The sequence below is a fragment of the Phalacrocorax carbo genome, chromosome 18, assembly GCF_963921805.1.
Source record: "Phalacrocorax carbo chromosome 18, bPhaCar2.1, whole genome shotgun sequence".
In the NCBI taxonomy this organism is placed as follows: domain Eukaryota; kingdom Metazoa; phylum Chordata; class Aves; order Suliformes; family Phalacrocoracidae; genus Phalacrocorax; species Phalacrocorax carbo.
In genome coordinates this window covers 4,949,711-4,970,242 of record NC_087530.1, presented here as the reverse complement: position 1 = coordinate 4,970,242, position 20,532 = coordinate 4,949,711, and the positions used below count along the sequence as shown (strand labels likewise).

At 42.7% G+C, this 20,532-nt stretch overlaps 2 protein-coding genes across 5 annotated transcripts; one reads left to right on the top strand and one right to left on the bottom strand.

The window, feature by feature from the left end:
* On the top strand, positions 1-14,534 carry STKLD1 (serine/threonine kinase like domain containing 1). Of its 4 annotated transcripts, XM_064468738.1 has the most exons (19): positions 3-327; positions 816-911; positions 1,368-1,412; positions 2,677-2,751; positions 3,422-3,526; positions 3,722-3,792; positions 4,394-4,509; positions 5,029-5,141; positions 5,243-5,403; positions 5,859-5,989; positions 6,624-6,707; positions 8,058-8,174; positions 8,768-8,902; positions 9,822-9,950; positions 11,067-11,195; positions 12,117-12,245; positions 12,755-12,892; positions 13,216-13,295; positions 14,396-14,534. In XM_064468738.1, the coding sequence occupies exons 1-19, from the start codon at positions 313-315 to the stop codon at positions 14,441-14,443; spliced, it is 1,917 nt and encodes a 638-aa protein (XP_064324808.1). In that variant the 5' UTR covers positions 3-312; the 3' UTR covers positions 14,444-14,534. The 4 variants fall into 4 exon arrangements, 1 of the variants encoding a protein (XP_064324808.1); XR_010375640.1 differs by having other exon boundaries at positions 1-327; positions 12,755-13,295; positions 14,396-14,465; XR_010375641.1 differs by lacking the exon at positions 816-911 and having other exon boundaries at positions 1-327; positions 12,755-13,295; positions 14,396-14,465.
* On the bottom strand, positions 14,301-20,437 carry REXO4 (REX4 homolog, 3'-5' exonuclease). Its single transcript, XM_064468744.1, has 8 exons — positions 19,904-20,437; positions 19,228-19,583; positions 18,776-18,931; positions 18,364-18,557; positions 17,294-17,382; positions 16,644-16,718; positions 15,857-15,931; positions 14,301-15,121 (listed from the first exon to the last, which is right to left on the bottom strand). The coding sequence occupies exons 1-8, from the start codon at positions 20,111-20,113 to the stop codon at positions 15,020-15,022; spliced, it is 1,257 nt and encodes a 418-aa protein (XP_064324814.1). The 5' UTR covers positions 20,114-20,437; the 3' UTR covers positions 14,301-15,019.
* Positions 20,438-20,532: the final 95 nt, after the last annotated feature.

Here is a 20,532-nt window from a genome sequence, read left to right as displayed (position 1 = left end):
GGCGGGGAGGTGACCCCGGGTGGGCGGGGCAGCTCCGCCCCGCCCACCCGCGCACTTAAAGGGACCGCGATGGTGCGGAAACGCCCGTAAGGGTGGGGGCAATGGTGGGTGTAGGGCTGGCCTCTGTGGTGGCTCCGCGGTTCTGCTCCTGCCCGCGGGGTGTAACGGCACTTTCTCAGTTGGAAAGCCTAGCCTAAGGAGAGGCGCCCCCGCCCTGCTGGGCTGCTAACGGCTGAGGGGCCGCCCTCGCTCGGGGTCTCTCCGCACCCACCGCCCGTCCCGCCTCAGCGGGGGGCCGGGCCCTGCCCCGCCATGGAGAAATACGAGGTGTTTCCCGAAGGGTCAGGCCCTGCCCCGCGGGAAGGGGGTGGCTGCAGCCTTGTGGGTGGTGTCGGTGGCCCTGGGGAGGGATGTGTGGCCTTGGGGAGGGGGTGTGGGCACCCCGGGGGTGGTACGTGACCGTGGGGAGGGAGCGGGGTGGGGGGGGGGTGGCGGCCCTGCGGGGGGTGGCACTGAGGAAGGGGCTTAGGTGGTCGCAGGGAGGGAAGTGCTGTGGTGTGGGGGGACCCTGGGGAGATGGGGGTGTTCCGCTCGGCAGCGGGGAAGGGAGGGGGAATGTCCTGGAGGGGAGGGGAGGTCTGTGCCCCTCGACAGTTGGGGTGCAGAGGGGGGTGCTTGTGGTCCTGCCGCGGGGAGCTGGAGGTGTGCGCTGTGGGGAGGGTGTCTGGGGGGGTGGTTTGAAGGGGCTTTCTGCCTCGGTGGGTCTCCCCCTTCCAGCTGAGCAAGTGCATCAACATCCCTCCTCCGCCCTGCAGGTGCTGGAGCAGCTCCAGCCTGGGGCGCTGGGCACTATGCTGGTAGTTGAATTGAAAACAGAAAAGGGTGCAGAGAAGAAATATGTTCTGAAGCAGGTGAGAAGGTGGTTGCTAAGAAAACGAGAAAACATTGGCGTGTTTGCCATCTCCATGGCCCCCTCTGATAGTAACAGAGACAAACATGTTGGGCAGCTTGGCTGCTGGGTAGGAGTAGTCTTACATCTTACTGTGCTGCTGTTTTGGAAACCGGAAGATTCAGATCAGTTTACTAAAATACTGAGGTTAAAAGTGGGGAAAAGGGAGCCACCTGTTTAGGTCCATCCAGTGTGTTTTCACCTTAGCTTACTGCTTCTTTGACAGTGCAGGAGAAGAATGCAGACTCATTTCTGGCCATCTCCCAACAAGACTGCTCCAAACATTACAGATTGGAGTTCTCATTGAAAATTTATGCCAATTCATACGCAACTGGCAGCTCCGGTCATCTTGGCAAGGATGTTCTGGCTTAAGGTTCACCTGTCTCTATGTTATAATCTCGTCTTTTGTTTGGTGCAGGTTGAATGCATTGAAGAAAAGCAAGCAAATGAGGCCTTGAAGGAGGTATCAGTGCAGTTTTTCTTTACTATTACACTTACAAAGACCAAAGTCTTTTATCTACAAGGATTAACTAAGTAAATAGACAAGATGTAAATCATGTAGGACTATCTGATGGGTGTTCTTCCTGCCCTCTGCTTTAGTTCAGGCAGTTTAGTTAGTTCCTACATTGGAGTATATAGATTTAAATGCAAGCTGCTCTCAGAGGATAGTCCTTTTTCAGGGTTAATATTTGTTTTGTGCTGAAAGACAAAGACCAAAGCTCATCCTTTGGCCTTCAAGCTGAAGAAGAACCTTGGTCTGTTTATATCTTATTATTAAGAACTCAATTTCTGGTTAACATGTTTCATTATATTTTTATTACTCAGAGCTGGACATGTTCTGATGTGAATGATTGGATGGGTTTTCCTCCTTGGTTGTACTTTTTTTTTGGTGCAAACTTGTTTCAATGTCTCAAATGAGAAGGAACATCAGAAATATTATTAAAGTACCAAAATTTGTTTCAACAAAATATGTGAAGTAATGGATTAGTCTCACTGTCCAGCATGCGTGACACCTGCAGTTGAAAATGAGTGAGAATACATGTCTGTACAGATGCTTCATCCTACTCAAGAGAGGTGACCTCTTTATGCACCAACGCTGGCTTTACTGATAAAGGTTGATCCAATTTTCTGCTGATGTCCCTGTCTACCGAAATACATGCAGTTGTGCCAGCTGGTAGCATGGCTGTTAGTTTTTCTGTCGTGTCTACACAGCCACAAACTCAGCTATAGGAGAGTAAGTTGAATTCTTTTTACCTTCACATCATCAGCAAATTTGCTGAAGTAGTTGGTAATTGTTAGAGCCTTACACAGAAACCAAGTTCAAGGAGATAAGCATCTCACTAGTGTCATCATATTTTCTGTGGTCCAAGCTTGCATAGGGGTTAACGGAAATAATGGCTATGCTAGAAAAATCGTCTTGACTTTCACATTCTGCGTTTTCAGGTTTGGATGTTAGGAACTGAAGGGGGTTGTTTCTCCCCAAGAATAGTTTATATCCTTGAATCTCGCAAGGCTGTTACAGCATTACATTGAGTAGAGTCTTACTGAAATGTCTTCCTTAACTTGACACTGTGTGTGCAAATATATTAACAGAGCTTGCACAACGAAAGAATTTGATCAGACATGACATGAACAAGTCAGGGACTGGCTTAGGGTATTATTAAGGTCCTATTAAGTGGGAAGGTCTGTGTAGCTATAGAGAGCTCTGTATTTTTCATTCTGTGCAGGCAATGGATTTGCTAAAACTTCATCATTCAAACATCTGTGCTTACAAGGAAGTGTTTGTGACTTGGGATAATGAGGTGAGAATGAAATACAATTCGTTAAACTGGAACACGTGGTTAACATTGTAGGCATGTAAGCATTTTTGCAGGTTTAAATTTGGGGTCATCGGTGTGAGATGCTAAAGAAAGGTTATCTGATTTGAAACCAGCCTGCTTTTTTAACTCCTGAATAAACGTGCTGAAAAGCTGTGAAGATACATGGATTGGAGTCCATCACATGGCAGTATTGTATGCTGACTCACAGATTCTGATGTGAATCAGTGTGCAATACTGATTTTCATGCCTGCATGAAAACCCCTTTACAGGAGGCTGTAGGAAGCTGAAAGCCCTGACTTGTTTATTTGCAGATTTTATTCAGTGCTCAGGCAAAATTTGTGTTTATTTTATGGATGTATGTTTGACTTGAATTGTCCCATGTGGCTTCAGATAAGATGCATGATAATGTTTGGTTTGGGTTTTTTGTGGGGTTTTTTTGGTTTTTTTTAATCAAAAAAGCAACAAATATGCTGTATTTTTAATAAAAGAAAGTAAACATTGTCTCCTCTGAGAGATAAATCATCTCAGAACACCTTGGTATTGGTGAACATTGCACCCAGCTGTTTGTCCAAGTGCTCAGTTTTATCTTTCTTACTGGATATGTTATTACCTGCAAATGACTAGACAATTTTGCTGTAATGTTTTATTACAGATATCATCTCTGTTCCTTTGTCTGGTAATGCAGCACTCGGGCCAAGGAGATCTTTCATCAGTAATCAAGGAAAAAAGGCAGAGATCAGAAAAAATAACAGACATGGTAAAAAGTACAGAAGAGGCATCTGGTTGAACTAACAGAGTCTCACTGCTTTTATGTTTCTTCCTCTGTTGTCCCTCTTTCCCAAAGTCACCCCAAAGTCTTCAAAGCACAGTGTTTCACTGAAGGGTGGTTTTGGAAGCTATTTGGAAGTTAATTGTGGTTATCTTACACTTTTGTGTCTATTCCCCTCGACAGGTGATTCTGAAGTTCCTGGGACAGATGGTAGATGCTTTGCTTTATATACACAAACGGAGTATTTTCCACAGGTGAGTAGAAATCTTGTTCTTTTTGTCTGATAGGTCATTGTCCTCTGCAGTGACTGTTGGTTCAGCACAGCTGTTCACTTAGAGGCAGTGGATTTTACTGTTCAAAAGGGAGAGCGGGGGTTAGAAATTCTGGGCTTCACGTATAGATTAGTTTTCTGTGACTTCTGAAGTCATCTGTTTCTTGAGTTTTGTCTAGAATTATTTGTTTGAATGAGGCGTTCTCTCTGTTTTCTTGAATGTGCTAAAATTCGAATGTTAATATTAGAATATTGACCATCTCTGTTAGTGCTTACATTTTGGTGGCTGTGATGGGCAAGGTATGCTTTCTGTATCTGAAATAAGAGACAACCGTTGTATTCTGTGTTCAGGTAAATCTGTTGCAATCACAAATTTTAAAGCACTTCACAGTAAAAGGAGAAAGTAATTGTATTTCAGTTGATTATCACTTGTATATATAAAAAACCCAAACCCTCACCACCACCCCACCCACCCTCCTCCCAGAAAACCCCAAACCTTCTGATGTGTAAAGGTGCTAGGAACCTGTAGTTATAGATCGTTAAACTCTGATTTCATAGGCTGACAGAAAATATTTCTGTTGCAGAAATCTCAAGCCATCAAACATTCTTGTGACTGGTGAAGCATCCTTCATGCTTAGTGACTTCAGTACAGAAACACTTATGACAGATGAGATGAAATGGAAAATAAGAGTGGAAGAAAGTAGACATTTGTTTTACATTTTTTTACTTTATTTTTAAAAGATGCAGTTACGGTGAATATTTTTAATCCGCAGAGAAAAATTGGGCAAAGAAATAAGAATTGACTTCCTTCCCCCTTCTCTGCATTATGCTATCTGTCTTCTAAAGTATGACTAGGATATTCACAGGCAGTTGCCTGCAGCATTAATTGTGTTCACAGCTGAAAACTATAGTTATGTCTGATTCTCAGGACTCTGCAACAGATACAGTTGGAATCCTTTTTAGCTTGATATATATGCAGTAACATCTTAGAAAATGGTTTATTAGTTATAGTGTGTTTCTTAGTCTTTTGCGGCATATCACCGGTAAAAAAAAAAGTCTAATCTCTGCAGAATATCTCTAAATTATTTTTAGGCATAAAACAATTGCCTGTGGTTCAGTCTTTTCCAACCTTAATGATTCTGTGATTCTATGACATGCAAGCAAAAACTGTGTATAGTACAGTGCCAGCAACATTGTCATATGATTCTTATTTCAACAGATAGCAAGTCTTGGATGGCTCCAGAAACATTTGGTTTTTCTTTTACTGAGAAATCTGACATCTGGTCTCTAGGCTGTATTCTACTTGACATGACGACCTGCTTTGTTCTGAATGTATGTAATAAGGTTTCATTATAGATTTAAAATGTCATTGGCCCACTGGGATATCTGTAAATGAGTGCGTGAAAGCTCTTCTGATACTATACTCTTTACAGGCAGAAGAGATAACTTCATTACTGCAGGATATTAGACAGGATACCAGCTGTCTTGAGGGAGTTCTGACACTGATGCAAAATGGAGATAACAGCTCTTTGCCATTATTTCCAGTTTTATTTATGATGCTACAGATTCAGCCCAGCATGAGACCCACAGCAAAGTGAGTTCTGGATGCTTTCCCTTCATTATTATTTGTCCTAAACCCCACCTACCTTTGCAAAGTTGGGAACGTTAGCTACTGTTTGAAAGAGACTGAGTCAAAGTTGCTGACCTTATTGCCTCGACAAACTGAGTTATTGAAGTCAAAGAGGTGGTGTCCATTCAGAAGTGGGCGTTCTGATATGGCTAAGTGTCCTTTTTTCAAGAGTGACATTATAAAGTCATGTTATACATGATTTTACAAGCCATTAACTTGAAGCCTACGCATGGCTCGCTCAGTGTATGCTCTTTCATTAGCTGTTTTGAAGTAAATTGTGTAAGTCCTGTGAAAAATAATCAAGTCTTCAAAGAAGTATTGTTAGCTTTTTTATATCAAAATGAAACAAAATCCTGTAGCATATTTTTTTTATAACCAGTTCTAACTTTTGGTCCTGCTTTTGTCTCTCGTAATTCTAGGGATCTGACTGATGTTCCATTTATTAGGGAATGCCTGACTGTTGCTGGTGCCTCTTTAGTAAATGTGAAAAAGTCTTTGCCTTCCAAAATAATAGATGTGCTCCTTGAGGGAGGAATCGAAAGTGTTCTAGGTAATAAGGAAAATAAGATTAATATAATGGTGATTTTCATAGGAAATAAACCCACATGTTTTCCAGTCAGCATATATTCTACTTGAAAATGAATTATTGGACATTCATTTTACTTGAAATAAAATGGGGTGCTATTTGGAGGAAGGATTACTATACAGCCTTTCCTATAACCTCATAAGATCACCAGCCATACCTACTGCAGAAGTTAAATGGGGTCAGAGGTTGTTCCTTGGAAAATTGGGGAGCCCCACTCACTTTGTCTGCGTTCTAACATGTTTGCCAATTTATGCCAATAAAGGAGCTGTTCTGTTATTTTCTGTCTAAGGAAGGAAGATATTCTCTTATTCTGAAAAGGCTGTAAGAATAATGCATTTAAAGCCCCTCTCCCTGCTCCAAATTAATATTCCAAACAGGTCCCCAAAATGTATCATGCCAAATACACAGATTATAGAGGTGAATTATAACACTTTGTAATATTTAAATGTTTGATGCCTCAGGGGAAAAGTTTTTTTCTCTCTTCAACAATCACACATTACATTATTTTCATTGATATCAATTAACAAAATAGAGAAAATGTGAATGCTTTTCATAACTGTTTGTATTGTATAGAAGACTTTTTTTTTGCTTTATGCAGAATTCATGCAGGCTTTCTGGGATATAGAAGAAGCACAGGCTAAAGCCATTCAACACCTTGCCAGCTTTGTAAGAGATAAAAGTGGTAAGGCACTATTTTATTAATTTATTTATTCTGCTCTTTCCTTAAATTTTGAGATAATAGGAAGAGGAAAGAATTCTCATGACAAGAAATGAGAATGACATTGCTGTCTTCCTGTTTCTTGTTTTTGGAACATTCTGGAGTAGGCCATTAGTTGATGAGATTGTGTTGGTGCTTGTTTTGGAAGTGCTTTTGTTGAAGAGCAGAGGTGTTTTACTGGATTGGAAAAAAGGGCACTGGAAAAAAAACCCCTTAGTGATATTTTATTTGGCAGCAAAGGTGAATTGGCAAACTGACGTTAGAAGAAGGTAATTCGTATCCACGTTGGGGTAACCTGGGGGTAATGCCTAGGGCTGTAAGACTGATAGAGCAGAAGGCGGTTAGACGTGTCTAGTTTTGGTGTGTCTAGTAAAGCTGCGTGAGTAAAGACTATTTTCTCCCAGAATCTGCACATTTTTCAGACTAACCTTTCAGATCAAGTATAATATTTTTCAAAACGCCACGTTAACTCAGTTATAAAATGTGCTGCCATTTGATAGGGATAGCATTACAGTGCTGGCATTGGCTTACGATGTTAAAACACAGGGGTGTTCCTATCTGTAACCAATAAGGAAAAAGAATAACTTGTTTTCCTTAGGGTTCCCTATATCTTCAACTCTGTTACTGAATAGATCTTTCCTCAGTAATACAGCGGGCTTTGGTTATAAATAACAAAAAGAAGGGATCTTCGTGATTTCTCATTCAAACCTATTGCAGCAATACAAGGCTGTGTGCGCATCTGACTGACTGGTTTGGCCCTTCTGCACCACAGCGTGCCGTGACTGATGCTCGCATCTTTGAGGGTGCTCAAAACGGATCCCTAAAAATCATCCAGGTTTCCCCAACGTTTTTCCATATATTTGTGGGCTCACTGAAAAGCTGTATTACCTATTCCAAAAGCTCAGTCTTCCTAGAACTAGAAGACCTGGTGAAATACTTTCCTCCACAGGTTCTGAAAAGCATGGTTTGGGGCTCATGCAGAATATTCTACCCCACGACTTGCTACGTGACCACTGAACTGTGCCAGCGTGACTTAATGAGGGACGTGCTGGTTACACTTGGCTTGCGTAGCCTTGCAGCTGTCAATACGAGACGTTTCCCATAGAGACCACAGAATTCAGTCTGTATTGTTCCATCTTTACTTGCGTTTTGTTCTCTTTCATTCAAGAATGTTGTTCTGCTGTATCACATCATCCATAGGGACTCCAATTTATTTGAAACTGGAACTCTTGCGTTTCGGAGCATAGATACCCACTGAGCATTCTAAGCAACTGACTGTGTAACTGAGCGCTGTCTCATTTCTTTTCCCCACAGCCTTGCCCTACCTGCTGACATTCACAGAATTGATCACTTTTGCCATGAAGACTCATGTAGATTCTCTCAAGTTACAAGTAGATGGTTGCAGTTTATTGCTTGAAATCTTTAGTCAAGGTACAGTTATGAGACTTCTGACTTATGCTGGGTAATACAGCCTATCTCTTGTAAAGCTAGATGTAGCAGATAAGGTTTGAAAAGGGTTCAGTAATGATTTTAGGGGATTAAATTTAAAGTAATAGAGGAATTTAACCAGCTTTAATAAGAGTCTGGATTCTCCTGGACTTTCTCCAGGACTAGCACACATTAATCCTGGGTTAGTGTTAATTTTAAATACAGGCTACTGATCTTAGGCTACCAAGTTTGTTTTCATGTTATGTAGATTGTTGCTAGAGTATATAAATAAGAGACTCTCAGTGCTCTGATGTTTGAATTTCAAAGCATAGAACTGCAGGATACTTTTTGGTCTCTTGTGTTGTCCCTGCTGTCATTTTCTTGGCGATTTACCCCAATAACACCTGACAATGACACAGCATTAAAAATCAGAAGAACTGCTTTTCAGAAAAAGAAAATTTAAAGTAACTTTTGGATTTGCTATGAGAAGAAATGCTGTTACTTGAGTGTTTTACTTATGATGGCAGCAGGGAGTTCAGACTTCATTCAAAGCCCCTGAAATCTCTTTGTTCTGTCCAAATATTTACTTCTGACAGCTCTAGAACAGGATGTGGTGATGGCCCTGGGTGAGAATGTGACCAGCTCTCTGTCGGAGACAGTGAGAAAACACTCGGAAAATGAAGAGTTACTGTCATTGCTCTGCACATTATTGATGATGATTTCAGCCAGTGGTGGGTCACCTTGTTAGTTTTGGGGGAATATTCTTATTTTTCTACTTTTATAATCTAATCCAAGAAATAATGCAGAACTCATTACTTCACTGAGAGATGTGGATGTCTGTAGGTATTAGTTTAATAGTGGTAATATTGGTAAGATTGACTAGATATTGTCAAGGTAATATGCCTGAAAGTATAAGATATGCTGCTGAGGCTTCATGTGCTTACAGAATTGTATCTTTCAGAGTGGTCCTGTATTCAATCTTGTTTTGGAAACAAGTATAAACTGTGCAAATAGTGCTCGGGAAAATGAGGGCATAGAACCTGGATTCTATTTTTGGTTGCGCCAATGCTGAACTGAAACCATTCTACCTAATTTCTCTACTTTGATTTTTCTCCTGAGACTGTAATTGTGAAATATTTATAGTATTTCTTACTTATTCCCAGTGTCAGTTTAACAGTCATCAGAAGACTGTTTTTATAAATGGTGACAGAAGGATTTAGCAGCAAGGAGATAATCTTTAAAAAAAAAATAATTACAAAGTGTCATGTACAAATGAAATTACCATCTAAGACCAAACTATTTTTATATGTCTCTTCCTAACTCTGAAGCTGAGGTATATTGAATTGCTAAATTGCAGACATTTGAAAAGTGGTAGTTTATACCATCTCGGTTCTTTTCCTGCTCCGTAAATTTCAGATCTGTAGGGAAAAAGGATGGCCAAACATCCGTTTGTAAGGGTCATTTGTGCTAAACACTATGCGTAAGTGCATCTTGTTACAGAATTCAGTCTGTTTTCTTGCCTTCTTTTGTCCAGCTGATGGTATCATGTAACTGCTTTATCGCTGTTTAAACATGGTTAGTAGTGCTGTGTGTTGCGAGGACAGTGAGTGGGACAAAAATACTGGATTCTATAGAATTTCTGTTTTTCAGAAGTTGCTGCAGAGAATCTAAGGAAAGTTGGAGTAATTCCAGACCTTCTGTCAATTTTAAGAAATTTTTATCATAATGAAAAGATCTGCCTCTCTTGCTGTGGAGCTCTCTGGAGCTTGGCTGCGAGTGGTAAGTAGAACACAGCAGGTATTGTGCCTAGACTCATGTGACTGAAAGGCAGCAGGTATCGTGTCTAATTCAGTTCAGATGTTCCTGTTGCTGGGACTGGATTTTTCTTTTCCCCCATTCTGGGGAGATGCCTCGGCGGCACTATTGGAATAGCATTAAGTGATCCAGAGATAAATGAGAAAACAAAAAACTAATGCACACTTTTTAGCAACCCTTTTTGTGATAACCCATCAAGTCAAATCTTCACTGTTTAGGCCAAGACGTGGCTTACGAACGCACCGTCAGAAACGCGGTTTCTGGTTTGCCATTCATGTGGTTTTGCTCTGGCCTTAGCAGAGGGGAGTGCGGTGCAAACAGCATATTAGATTAGGTATCAGAATAGCATTTCGAATTACTAGCATCTTATTTCTTTGCGTCACACTTCTCTTGGCAGTGCTGGGCTAAATCTTGAGTTGGACGTCTCCTAGAGACTTGCTTTTCCAAAAGAAGTGTGATTGGCAAGGTGGCAAGTGTACTCTTCCCGTTGCCTTAGAACTAAACCAGCATCATCCCACAGAGTTGGAGAGCCATGGGCGATTGCTTGCGCTGACCCCTTCTTGTGACACCACGCTGGGAGGTTTTTTAGGGGATTTGTTTGTGACATGTTCTTGTATAGGTGTGTGGTGTTCTAATCATCAAGGAAGGCTGAGAGCACAGAATGTGCACAATTGGACTTGGTGCGGTTTATTCCCTCTGTGCAACAAACCACCCATTTGATGTACGTGACCAGCTAAATATCCATCCTGCAGACTGTTCTGTCAAAAAGGTGGTTACTTTTTGAGATTTCTTGTTCTGATCCCCCTGTATAATTTCAATGGCAAAGAAAATTAGTTCCTGGAGAAGTTCAGATTTCTGAAATAAATATTACTATTTATTAGTCCTGTAAAATTTGATTTGGTTTTGTACATTTTAAATTCCTTCCCTCTGCTGTTGTCCATACTGAAATAATGTTGCATTACCCCAGTGCCATTGCCCATAAGGTTTTAACATATAATTTGACATACGATGTCCTTATGATATTATTACTTGATTAAATAACTCTGCTTGATGCATTTCCTTTTTGTTATGGTAATTCAGAGAAAAATGTAGACCAAGCATTGCTGAAAAGTGGAGTCCCTGTTATCTCTGTGGTCCTTCAAGAGCACCTCCAGAATGGAACAGTTACGGAGTCTGCTTGCTCGGCTCTGTGGGCATTGTCACTTCAAGGTGTGTTTTCCCAGCCTTCTTGTCCCTTATGTATGGAAAAGGTTAGTATGCCAAACATGTCTGTCAGTGGTGATTCCTGAACCACAGGCTGCTTGGCCTTAGCAGGCTCTGCAGATGGCAGCAGAGTTAGAAACTTGCATCCTCTCTTAACCAGTCTTCCCTGCACTTGCTCTATAACGCTCCCTAATGAAGCTATTTTTGATGAGCTGAGCAATTTTATTAGATACTGCTGATGGTTACTGTAATAATGGGCAGCTACAACAACCCATGTTGTGCAGAGCGTTCTCTGGCTTATCTCTTAAGACCAAGAATCCCGTTCGTGTTACTGCTTTGAACACAGCATTAGTGTTGTGCAGCATGGGCTGGGAGGCTTGTTTTTACGCCATTTGCTTTGTAAATGGGGAACAATATTTCAGATCAAAAAACTAAACACACCTCTTTCATTGTCATGTGCACTAGGAACACATCCTTGCAGTACTACTTTGTCTTATGTCTTCCTTATGCAAGAATATTGCCAAACTTTAACCTACCACGCTGTGCTTATGCCATCGTTCCACTAGGAACTGCTGAGTAAAACACCCTAAGCAATCTTGTTCCTAGTACGCACCAGCAGACTAGGTAGAGTATTCAGGATTCTCCATGCCTTTTTGGCTTGGAGAATGAAAGGGAATCTTGACGTATAGAAGATGTATCAGTAATCTCTCCTAGACCCCTGGATCAACTCATTGTAAGATTTTATAGGGCCTTTTTTACTGCAGTACAGGTTTTCACATGCTTTCTTTGTATCTGTTACTGCATAATTAAGAAGTAATTTCAGAAACAGTAGGCAGAAGTTGAAACGCTGGTGAGTGTGTTAAATGCTTTTGAGTATGTTAAAGTTTTGGGGTTTTGTGTGTTTTTTGTTTTTTTTTTTTCTTAAAGGCTGCTTAACAGAAAATGATTATGAGCCCACAACAGTGCTTCTGCTGGATGCGCTCAGGATGAATCTAGAAAGACCAGTGCTGGTGAAGAATGCGTGCCTGGCATTAGCAAGCCTTCTAAGGCAATCTGGTAACAGTCAGCAATTTTTTAAAATTAAATGCAAATCAGCTCAGAAATGGATGTTTCCGCATAGTTCAAGAGTTCACAGTGGGGTTGGGATTGGCGTCTGCCCTCCCGAGTTAATCCTTTCTTGCAGGACTAGAAGAGGAAATAGTGAAACTGGACGTGCAATTTTTTTTCTTCCCATGGACCCAGCATGCCTGTATGAGAAGTATTAGATCAGCACAGTCTGATCCATTAAACAAATGAAGTTGTTTGAACTGTGTAAATGGGTAGAGCTCCATCAGTGTGACAACAGTAAACACAAGAACATCACTTCTGCCATGCATGACAGTGTTGGCTGCATATCAGGTCTTCTACTTGTTGCCCAAATACGCTTCAGAATAGCTTTTAGGAAGGCTGAAAATATAGACATGACTTCCTGGAAAAATATTACACGTGCTAGCTGGAGCAGGGGACTGGAAGATAATGCAGTCCGCAGCTACCAATTAGCCCAGCAGTGTTTGTCTCCCTTTCAGAAATATCAGCTTTGAGATTTATAACGGATTCAAAAGGCAGTGGAATAAACCTGATCAAAGATGCCTACAACCTTCACTTTGATGATCCAGAAGTGGTGGAAAGTATCTGTGTGCTGGTTAACGAGATGGTTCAGTATGGTGAGATGGTGGTGGTGTTTGTCAAGTCTCTTCCTCTCCCCAACTCCCAAAAGAATGTTAAGAAAACCATAACAGCAGCTGCTCAGGGATGTGTTAGTTGCTCTCAGGAAAGACTTCCTATATATCTGAGAAGGGAGGATGAATTGGAACTGAGAGGTCATCCCACCTGCTCTTGGATAATTATAAATGCCCCTCTGATGTTATAACTTCATCTTATATCTTGCCTTCTGTTTGTGTAGATGTCTCCTCCCTGCTCTCTTTTAGCTCCTGCTGAAACCATTGGCAGTTGTAACCTTACATTATCCTGTTCATTTACACTACAGATGATGTTGTGCTGGATATGCTGTCCCAGAAGATGGAAGAACTGCTGTTTGAAATAAAAAACCGTTTTCCATCTAGCGTGGTATGTAGAAGTCACTGTGATAATACAAGGTGGATGCTTAGTGCATTATTTCTGCTTATGGATTTTAGCATTCTCAAATAGCTGGAATTACATAGTGCAGAAATTCACAGAATTCTGTGTATGCAGGATGGAGAGTGAGTTTGTAAAAAATATTACTAACTACTGACAAGTAGCTGGAAGCTCTTTTTCCTTGTTTTATGCTGTAACTTTTAAAAACTATGTTCTGGTCTCTTGCAACATTGCATTGCATTAATTTCCTACATTCTTTGTACTAAAACAGGCTAAAGTTTATGGGAATAAAGTATATTACATCCAATTATTTTTGCTTTATAAGTGACATCCTTAAAAAAAGGCAAACAACAAACGCAACAAAACCCTTGTAACAGTTTGCCTGAAGATTTAACTTAATAAATTCCGAGTAGTCATACTGAAAAAACCATAACTGGTGAAACACCTGAAACAGCAAAGTTATTCAAGCCATTTAAGGTGTTACTCTAATACTTCCTTTGCAATGGCTTGCTGTCAAGAAACCAGTAATTAGAAGTTTATCAAACTAATAAAACTGGGTAGTCTTATTTTGCTCTGTGAAGTTCTGCGTTTAGCTGCTTACACAATTTGCCTGAGACAGTTACAGGCAAACTCGTCCCCCGGTGTCTCCTGCAGGCGTTGCCCGCACCACTGTAATGACCACTGCAGCTGTAAGGTGGTGCAGAAAAAAACAATTACAAAAGAGAAGAAAGCTCCCTCTTTTGTTGTAAACGTGATTTGTTGCTCCTTGAGTCCTGTTGACTGACAGACAAGACCAGACCACTCTCGTTCCTGGCAACAGAGTGTGCGACATGCAACTGCTAAATCTCCAAACCCCATTCCTTGTTACCTTCCAGTATCCATTTAGATTCTTTAAATCACAGCATTGGCGTTCAGTCTGGTAATTACAGCTGCTTTGGATTTTGCAGAATCAGACCCCACATATGTTTAAAACACCACTCCCTTTAAAGGCCTAAGTTAAATACAGTGGTTTTATTAATAAAAAGGAATATAAAAATCAGTGAAACAAGAAGGTAATCTTGTATTTTGACAATTCTCACATTTCTCTCCAGGAGATAATGACCCTTGTGGATCCAACGCTTTTGAAACTGCAGAAGTAAAAGAAGAACTTTTTGTATAAGAACAAGTCTTGCACACTTCTGGTACGGACATAAAAGCTTGGAACCTCCAGAAATATTTTAGAAGATTTTTCTCACCAGAAGTATGAATATTGGGCCGTTAATAGTCTATAAACAGTTATTGTTGATTTAGGTACCACAACTGTGAGACTAACAGCAATAACTAAGAATTCACCTTACTTTGTAGACTTTAAAATATTTGAAATAAAGATTTTAGTCTTGGGAGTTTCAGCAAAGCAATGACAGTTTCTTCTTCATCTGTCGTAATTTAAAAACACTGTTTTACATATTCAGTGTATATTTCCTTTGCAGAAGTGGAACTGATCAAGTTCTTCACAAATGCAGGCATTTGCTACAAGTATTGTTGAAACATGGCAGTAGGCACAGGTGCCACCCGGAAAGGGGATGCTAGCGGTATTCTTGTGCGGCAGCAGTCACGTGCCGTGTTAGGAAGTATTGCCTTTTGATTTTATGAAGTAGCTGCTGTCAGTTCTGAGTCCTCTCTAAATTTGCCTTGCAATGTGCCATGAAAGCAGTAGAAACGAAGTGTAGAATCATTCAAGTTTTATGGGTTTTGCTGTTAGATTTGTTCTTAATAGCAGCTTCCCATTTCTTTTTCTCTAAGGTGTACAGTCTCATAGCTGCTTGTGCATCCTGAATCTAAAAGACAACAGAACAGGAGGCTTAATGAAACACGGCTGACATTAAGAACATTATTGTTAATAAGCAGCTAAATCTTCCATCATTTTAATACATCCTTTCAATTAACGTTTCATAATCTCCTTCTAGATTTAGGTTCTGTGACTAGTGGAAAGGGGTGAGTATGTGCTCAGAATGCACGGCCCACCACAGGGCTATGCACGTGCTGATCGTGACTTGGAAAGCCATAATGAAAAAATACTCTTGATACAGTATCTTGGAGATACCCTCACAATTTGCCCTGCTTTTTCAGTTCATTCCTCTTATTACATCCTCCTGTCCACCGAAACGAACTAACTGCTGAGAGTCAGTAGTGGGCTCTCATGCTATTTTATCCAGCCCGCCACAGTACAATGGTGCAGAATGCTGCTTTTAAGGTAAGCAGTCAGTACTTCAGAATCACTTTTTTCCTGGGGATCTTAAAATAAAAAGAACTAATATTTCAACAAAATACAGCTGACTTGTGCAAATGAAGTTTATGAAAATAAGGGAACAATCCAAGTGGTATGAGCCACATAGCAGTAAGCAAGCTTAGACGGCAATCTTCCTGCATGCAGGTGTCCCAGCAGAGCTCGCTAACTCTCCCTGAGAGGCTAGAATGAAGCCACAGCATTTGGGATTGAACCCAGATCCCAGAGCTAGTGTGTGGTACCTTGTTGAATTACCCAAAAATGTACATTCTGATGAGATACATACCGAGCAGTGCTCTGATGCCTGCACTTGAACATTTAGCAGTCTCTCGCAGAGCAGTTTCAATGATGGGCGTGCATTCTAGAAATGGAAAAGATAGAATCATGCTGTCTCACACTACTTGAAATATATATGTGTGTATTTACACAAAAATATTAGTTTAAGTGTATTCCTCAATAAACTACAGAACATCTCAACTTCTCCTGGTGAACTGTCAAGAATAATTAACGAATTACAAGATTTATGCATGCACTGCTGAGAGGATTTTATGTACGTTACTCTAACCCTAAGATTTATGTTTGGGGTGTCTTGCTGTGAAAAGGAAAACCTGAGCATATAGTTACGAAACTTCTCCCTATAATCTGAACCCTTACTTCTGCAGTCTAAGCAGAAACTTGAAGCCATCTGGTGTTTTTTGTATCCCTATGGAAATGATACTATTAAGATCACATAAGCCTTAATGTTAGTAGAACTGTACTGTCTTATTTTGCTATCCAGAAAAGCATTATGAAGAACACGCAGGTGCTAAAGAGTGGGAGAGCCACTGAATTTTGTGCACAGGTATTACTGGTAGTGTCTGTACTGAACTAAGTAACTTACTGATATATTTCAAACACTAAATAAGCATTCAACTGGATTAGTGTTTTCAAATGACAAAAAGCAGGCATCCCTATTTCAAGTAGGAAGGAAGGAACGGGGTCAGGTAGGGGAAAGTGCAGGAGCGAGCTGGCAGCTGGGAGTTAGCAGCTCGAGAGTCAGTTAACTGAGCTGCACCTTTCTGCAGGTTTCTTACCTTGACTCTCTGTCTGAAAGGCTTGTATTTTTGTGTGTCACGGATTTTCTTCTTAGGATGATCAAGAAATAGGACCTAGAAGAAATTACATTTCCAGTCCAAAGTGTGCAGTTGCATGGAAATTTATACAGGTGAAGGTACAGCTTCCTGCTCTTTCCTTCCATCCGTTATAAGATAGTTCAAAACCATGAATGAACAAGACCATCCACACACTGGCTGGATTCAAGAACCACAGTTTAGCTTAGCATGAGAAACTGTGCTGAATCTGGAGGCACCACCTGCAGAGGCTACCTGCAGTGCTGGTACAGCACGACATCAGATACCTGCCTCTGCTAACAATGGCCAGACTGCTGAGCTCTGGGGGTAACAAAGCACGCTAACAGTCTTTTCATCATTCTGTTTCTTTCCTGGCTCTTTAGTAAGCAGATCAGTGCTTTTAGAGTTTGGAAGTTGAAGACCTTTAGCGGGCTAGTGACTAGGGCTAGACTTGGTGCAGCAGGAAGTAACAAGAAACTGAGAAAATGGTGATAAAACTGTAGTTTGTAAGCATTCAGGTGTGTTCATCTGATCCAGAAAGATGCATTAGAAATGTAATCAACCTTAAATTTTTGGAGCCTTGTCTTCAAAATAACAAATCTGCAGCCATGTACCTTTAGATCATTGTGTAAAGCATGTCCAACTAAAATCCTTCCATTCAAGATGTCGGCGACCTCCTTCTGAACAGTTTTAAAATCTTCTCCTAAAAATACCACACAACGAGACACTTTCCATTAGATGTGTAAGACAACTAAGCAAACTCCAGATAAAACACTGCACCTTTTCAGTGAAGGCAATTGTATCCTTGGGACTGTAGTTACGCAAATGTGTGCAGTGTGCTAAACCCTCTGCTTGTTACAGGAGCATAGCGAACTCCAGAAAGCACAGCACTAAAAGGAAATAAACTACGTCTTATACCCATACCCTAATCCACGAGTTAATTGAGACAGCTTATCCTCCCCCTCTGCTCTGCCCTAGTGAGACCACATTTGGAGCACTGTGTCCAGTTCTGGGCCCCCCAGTTCAAGAAGGATGTGGAACTCCTTGAGCAAGCCCAGCGCAGAGCTGCCAAGGTGATCAGGGGCTGGAGCATCTCCCTTAGGAGGAAAGGCTGAGAGACCTGGGCTTGTTCAGCCTGGAGAAGAGAAGACCAAGGGGGATCTCAACAATGCTTATAAATATCTGAAGGGTGGGTGTCAGGAGGATGGGACTGGACTCTTTTCAGTGGTGCCCAATGACAGGCCAAGGGGTGATGGGCACAAGTTCCACTTAAATATGACAAAAAACTACTTTCCTGTGCGGGTGCCAGAGCAGGGGCACAGGCTGCCCAGAGAGGCTGTGGGGTCCCTTCCCTGGAGACATTCACACCCCTCCTGGACACGGTCCTGTGCCCCCTGCTCTGGGGGTGCCTGCTCCAGCAGGGGGTGGGATGGGGTGACCTCCAGAGGGCCCTTCCAACCCCCACCAGTCTGGGATTCTGTAATCTCTTCTATCTAGGGCATTAATGACTGCTCTATAAAAAGTACTTCTTCCCACAATTTTTCTTAGCATTCAGACTACATTTTGTTTTCTATTTCCCAAAAAAAGTCTAAAACTTTTCCAAGCTCAGCCAACAAGGCTTGTGTGATAGCCTGTTAAATTTCCCCTCCTTGAAGAACATTTTTTTGGGAAAAAAACCTCCTACCTGTATTTATATTCTTGGGGCGTATGCCACTAACAGCTGTTCTGTAATCAGTCACCGCTTCTGTAGGCTTGACATACTTGTCATAAACGCACTTTCCAAATTGGTTCACGATGGACACGCGAGCCACAATGCTGTCTTCACCCTTGGGTCCCACTCCCACCATCTCACAGTCCATGGCTACAGCTCCTGTGAGCCTAAAAGACAAAGGACAGCTTGGTGACACCTCTGCTGCAGGGGCTGTGTAGTGGAGTTCAAAAGGTTCGTGTGTTGATACGAATGGGGAAAACTCGGCAGTTTGTCTGTCAGCAGGCTCATGGAGATACCAGCTTACGCTGGGCACCTGCAAATCACAGTTACTAGGAGATAATCTCGATGCCTCTGCTGCCATCCTTCCTGCTGGAATGCTACTCACCCTTCAGAAGCCTTTTCTTTCACCAGCACCTGCTCCACAGACTGTTTGGACTGGCCTGTTTCGAGTCCCATATTTCTTCTAGCAATTTTTGCTGCTTCAGGTCCTATTGCTGCTTCAATATCTTTTGGATCAACGTCATCAAACCATATTTCAGCCCTGGTAAGTACAAATTTAGTTACATACAACAGTCTTAAAGTGGCCTTGCATCTTTATAGTGTAGGAAAAGCTTATTTATTTTTTAAATTAACAAATCAGCTCTGTGAAAATGAATCTGGTAGGGCCACCTGTGCAGGTTTGTTGCTATATCTGAGGAGTAGGGGCAGCATGCGTCTTATTTCTCCCAAAATTTAGTCTGGAAGAGTGCAACTGTTTTGAATGTACCACTCTGTGCTCCTTATGTAGCCCTCCCCAACTAAATATTCACGTGTGTGGATGATGCCTAAAGTACTCACTCTGTGGGCTGCTGCTCCGCAAGCCCTTCAGCTTTCCTCCTCTTATGCTTTATATCGCCCTTCTCCTTTAAAATAGTGCCATTTTTCTTTTTTTCTTTGCAGACTTTTCCACTGGTTTTGATACAATTTAAATTCTTATCTGTTGCAACCCTCTTAGATTTTGGCTTAGCCAAAGGAATGTCTTTAGCAGAACCATCGTCCGTTTTATTTGCGGGTTTGGCCTTTACCGCATTCCTGCTCCCATGGATAGCGGCAACCTCTTGGCTGTTTCCCACTGCGAGCGGAAGCTTCTTTTTGGTGTGTGTTTGACATGGAGAGAGGGGATCGTTGGAGTTATTTGCCTTTTGTTTCAGTAGCTAAAATAACAAAAAAAAAAAGAGAGAAAAGAGGATTATCTCCCTCCGCTTCTGACCCCGCCATCGTTCCCGATGCGGTTTTGGCATTGTGCCGCGGTGCCAAGCGGCCCTGCGCTCTCTAGCTCTAGGGGCATTGCCTGCAGTGCGACGTCCCAGGTGCCTGCGTGCGCTAGTTTATTTAATGACACAAAAAATATTATTATTTTAATTACGGCATACAACGTGGGACTGCGTTCAGAGGATGACACCGCGCCTCCCCGGCCCAGCGCCCCGGGGACGGCTCCGGCTGGCCCCAGGCGCGTCCCCCCGTCCCCCCTCACCTCCTGCAGCGCCTTCCAGTTGGAGGAGAACTCCCGGGGGCTGCGGGGGGGAGCCGCCGCCATGCCGGGGCCTTTCGGCGCGGCCCCCGTCGCCGCTTCCCCGCTCCCGCGCGCGGCCTTCCTCCTCCTCCTCCTCCTCCTCCTGCCCTTCCCGCGGGCCGCGGCGCTCGGTCCCGCCGCCTCGGGCCCCGCGGGGCTCTGCTTCGCCATGCGGCCCGACCCCGCCGAACCGGCACGGGGCTACGGCTCCCCGCCACGCCGGCACCGGGACCGGGACTGCGCAGCGGCGCACCGGCCCGGCGGGGAACAGCGACCCGCGCTTCGGTTCCGGGCCGCGGGGCCTGCCCCGGTGCGGGTTGGCCCCGCCAGTCCCTGTGGGTTCACCAACACTGCCGCGGCGGAGGCGTGGGGCCTGTCAGGGCACAGGCTGAACAGCACAAAGAGCCCTTTTCCCCCCTGCGAATCGGCCCTTGCGCGTTTGGCCGCTAAGGCTGGCTCAAACCTCGTTGTTGCCGCGCTCTTTGGCTGCAGTGAAGTTGCAAACATTGCGCAAAACCTCCCTCCCTCCAGCTGTTCCTGTAAAGCCTCGGGCTGCAGGCCGTTCCCCCCGACTGCCCCTCTCTGCAGAG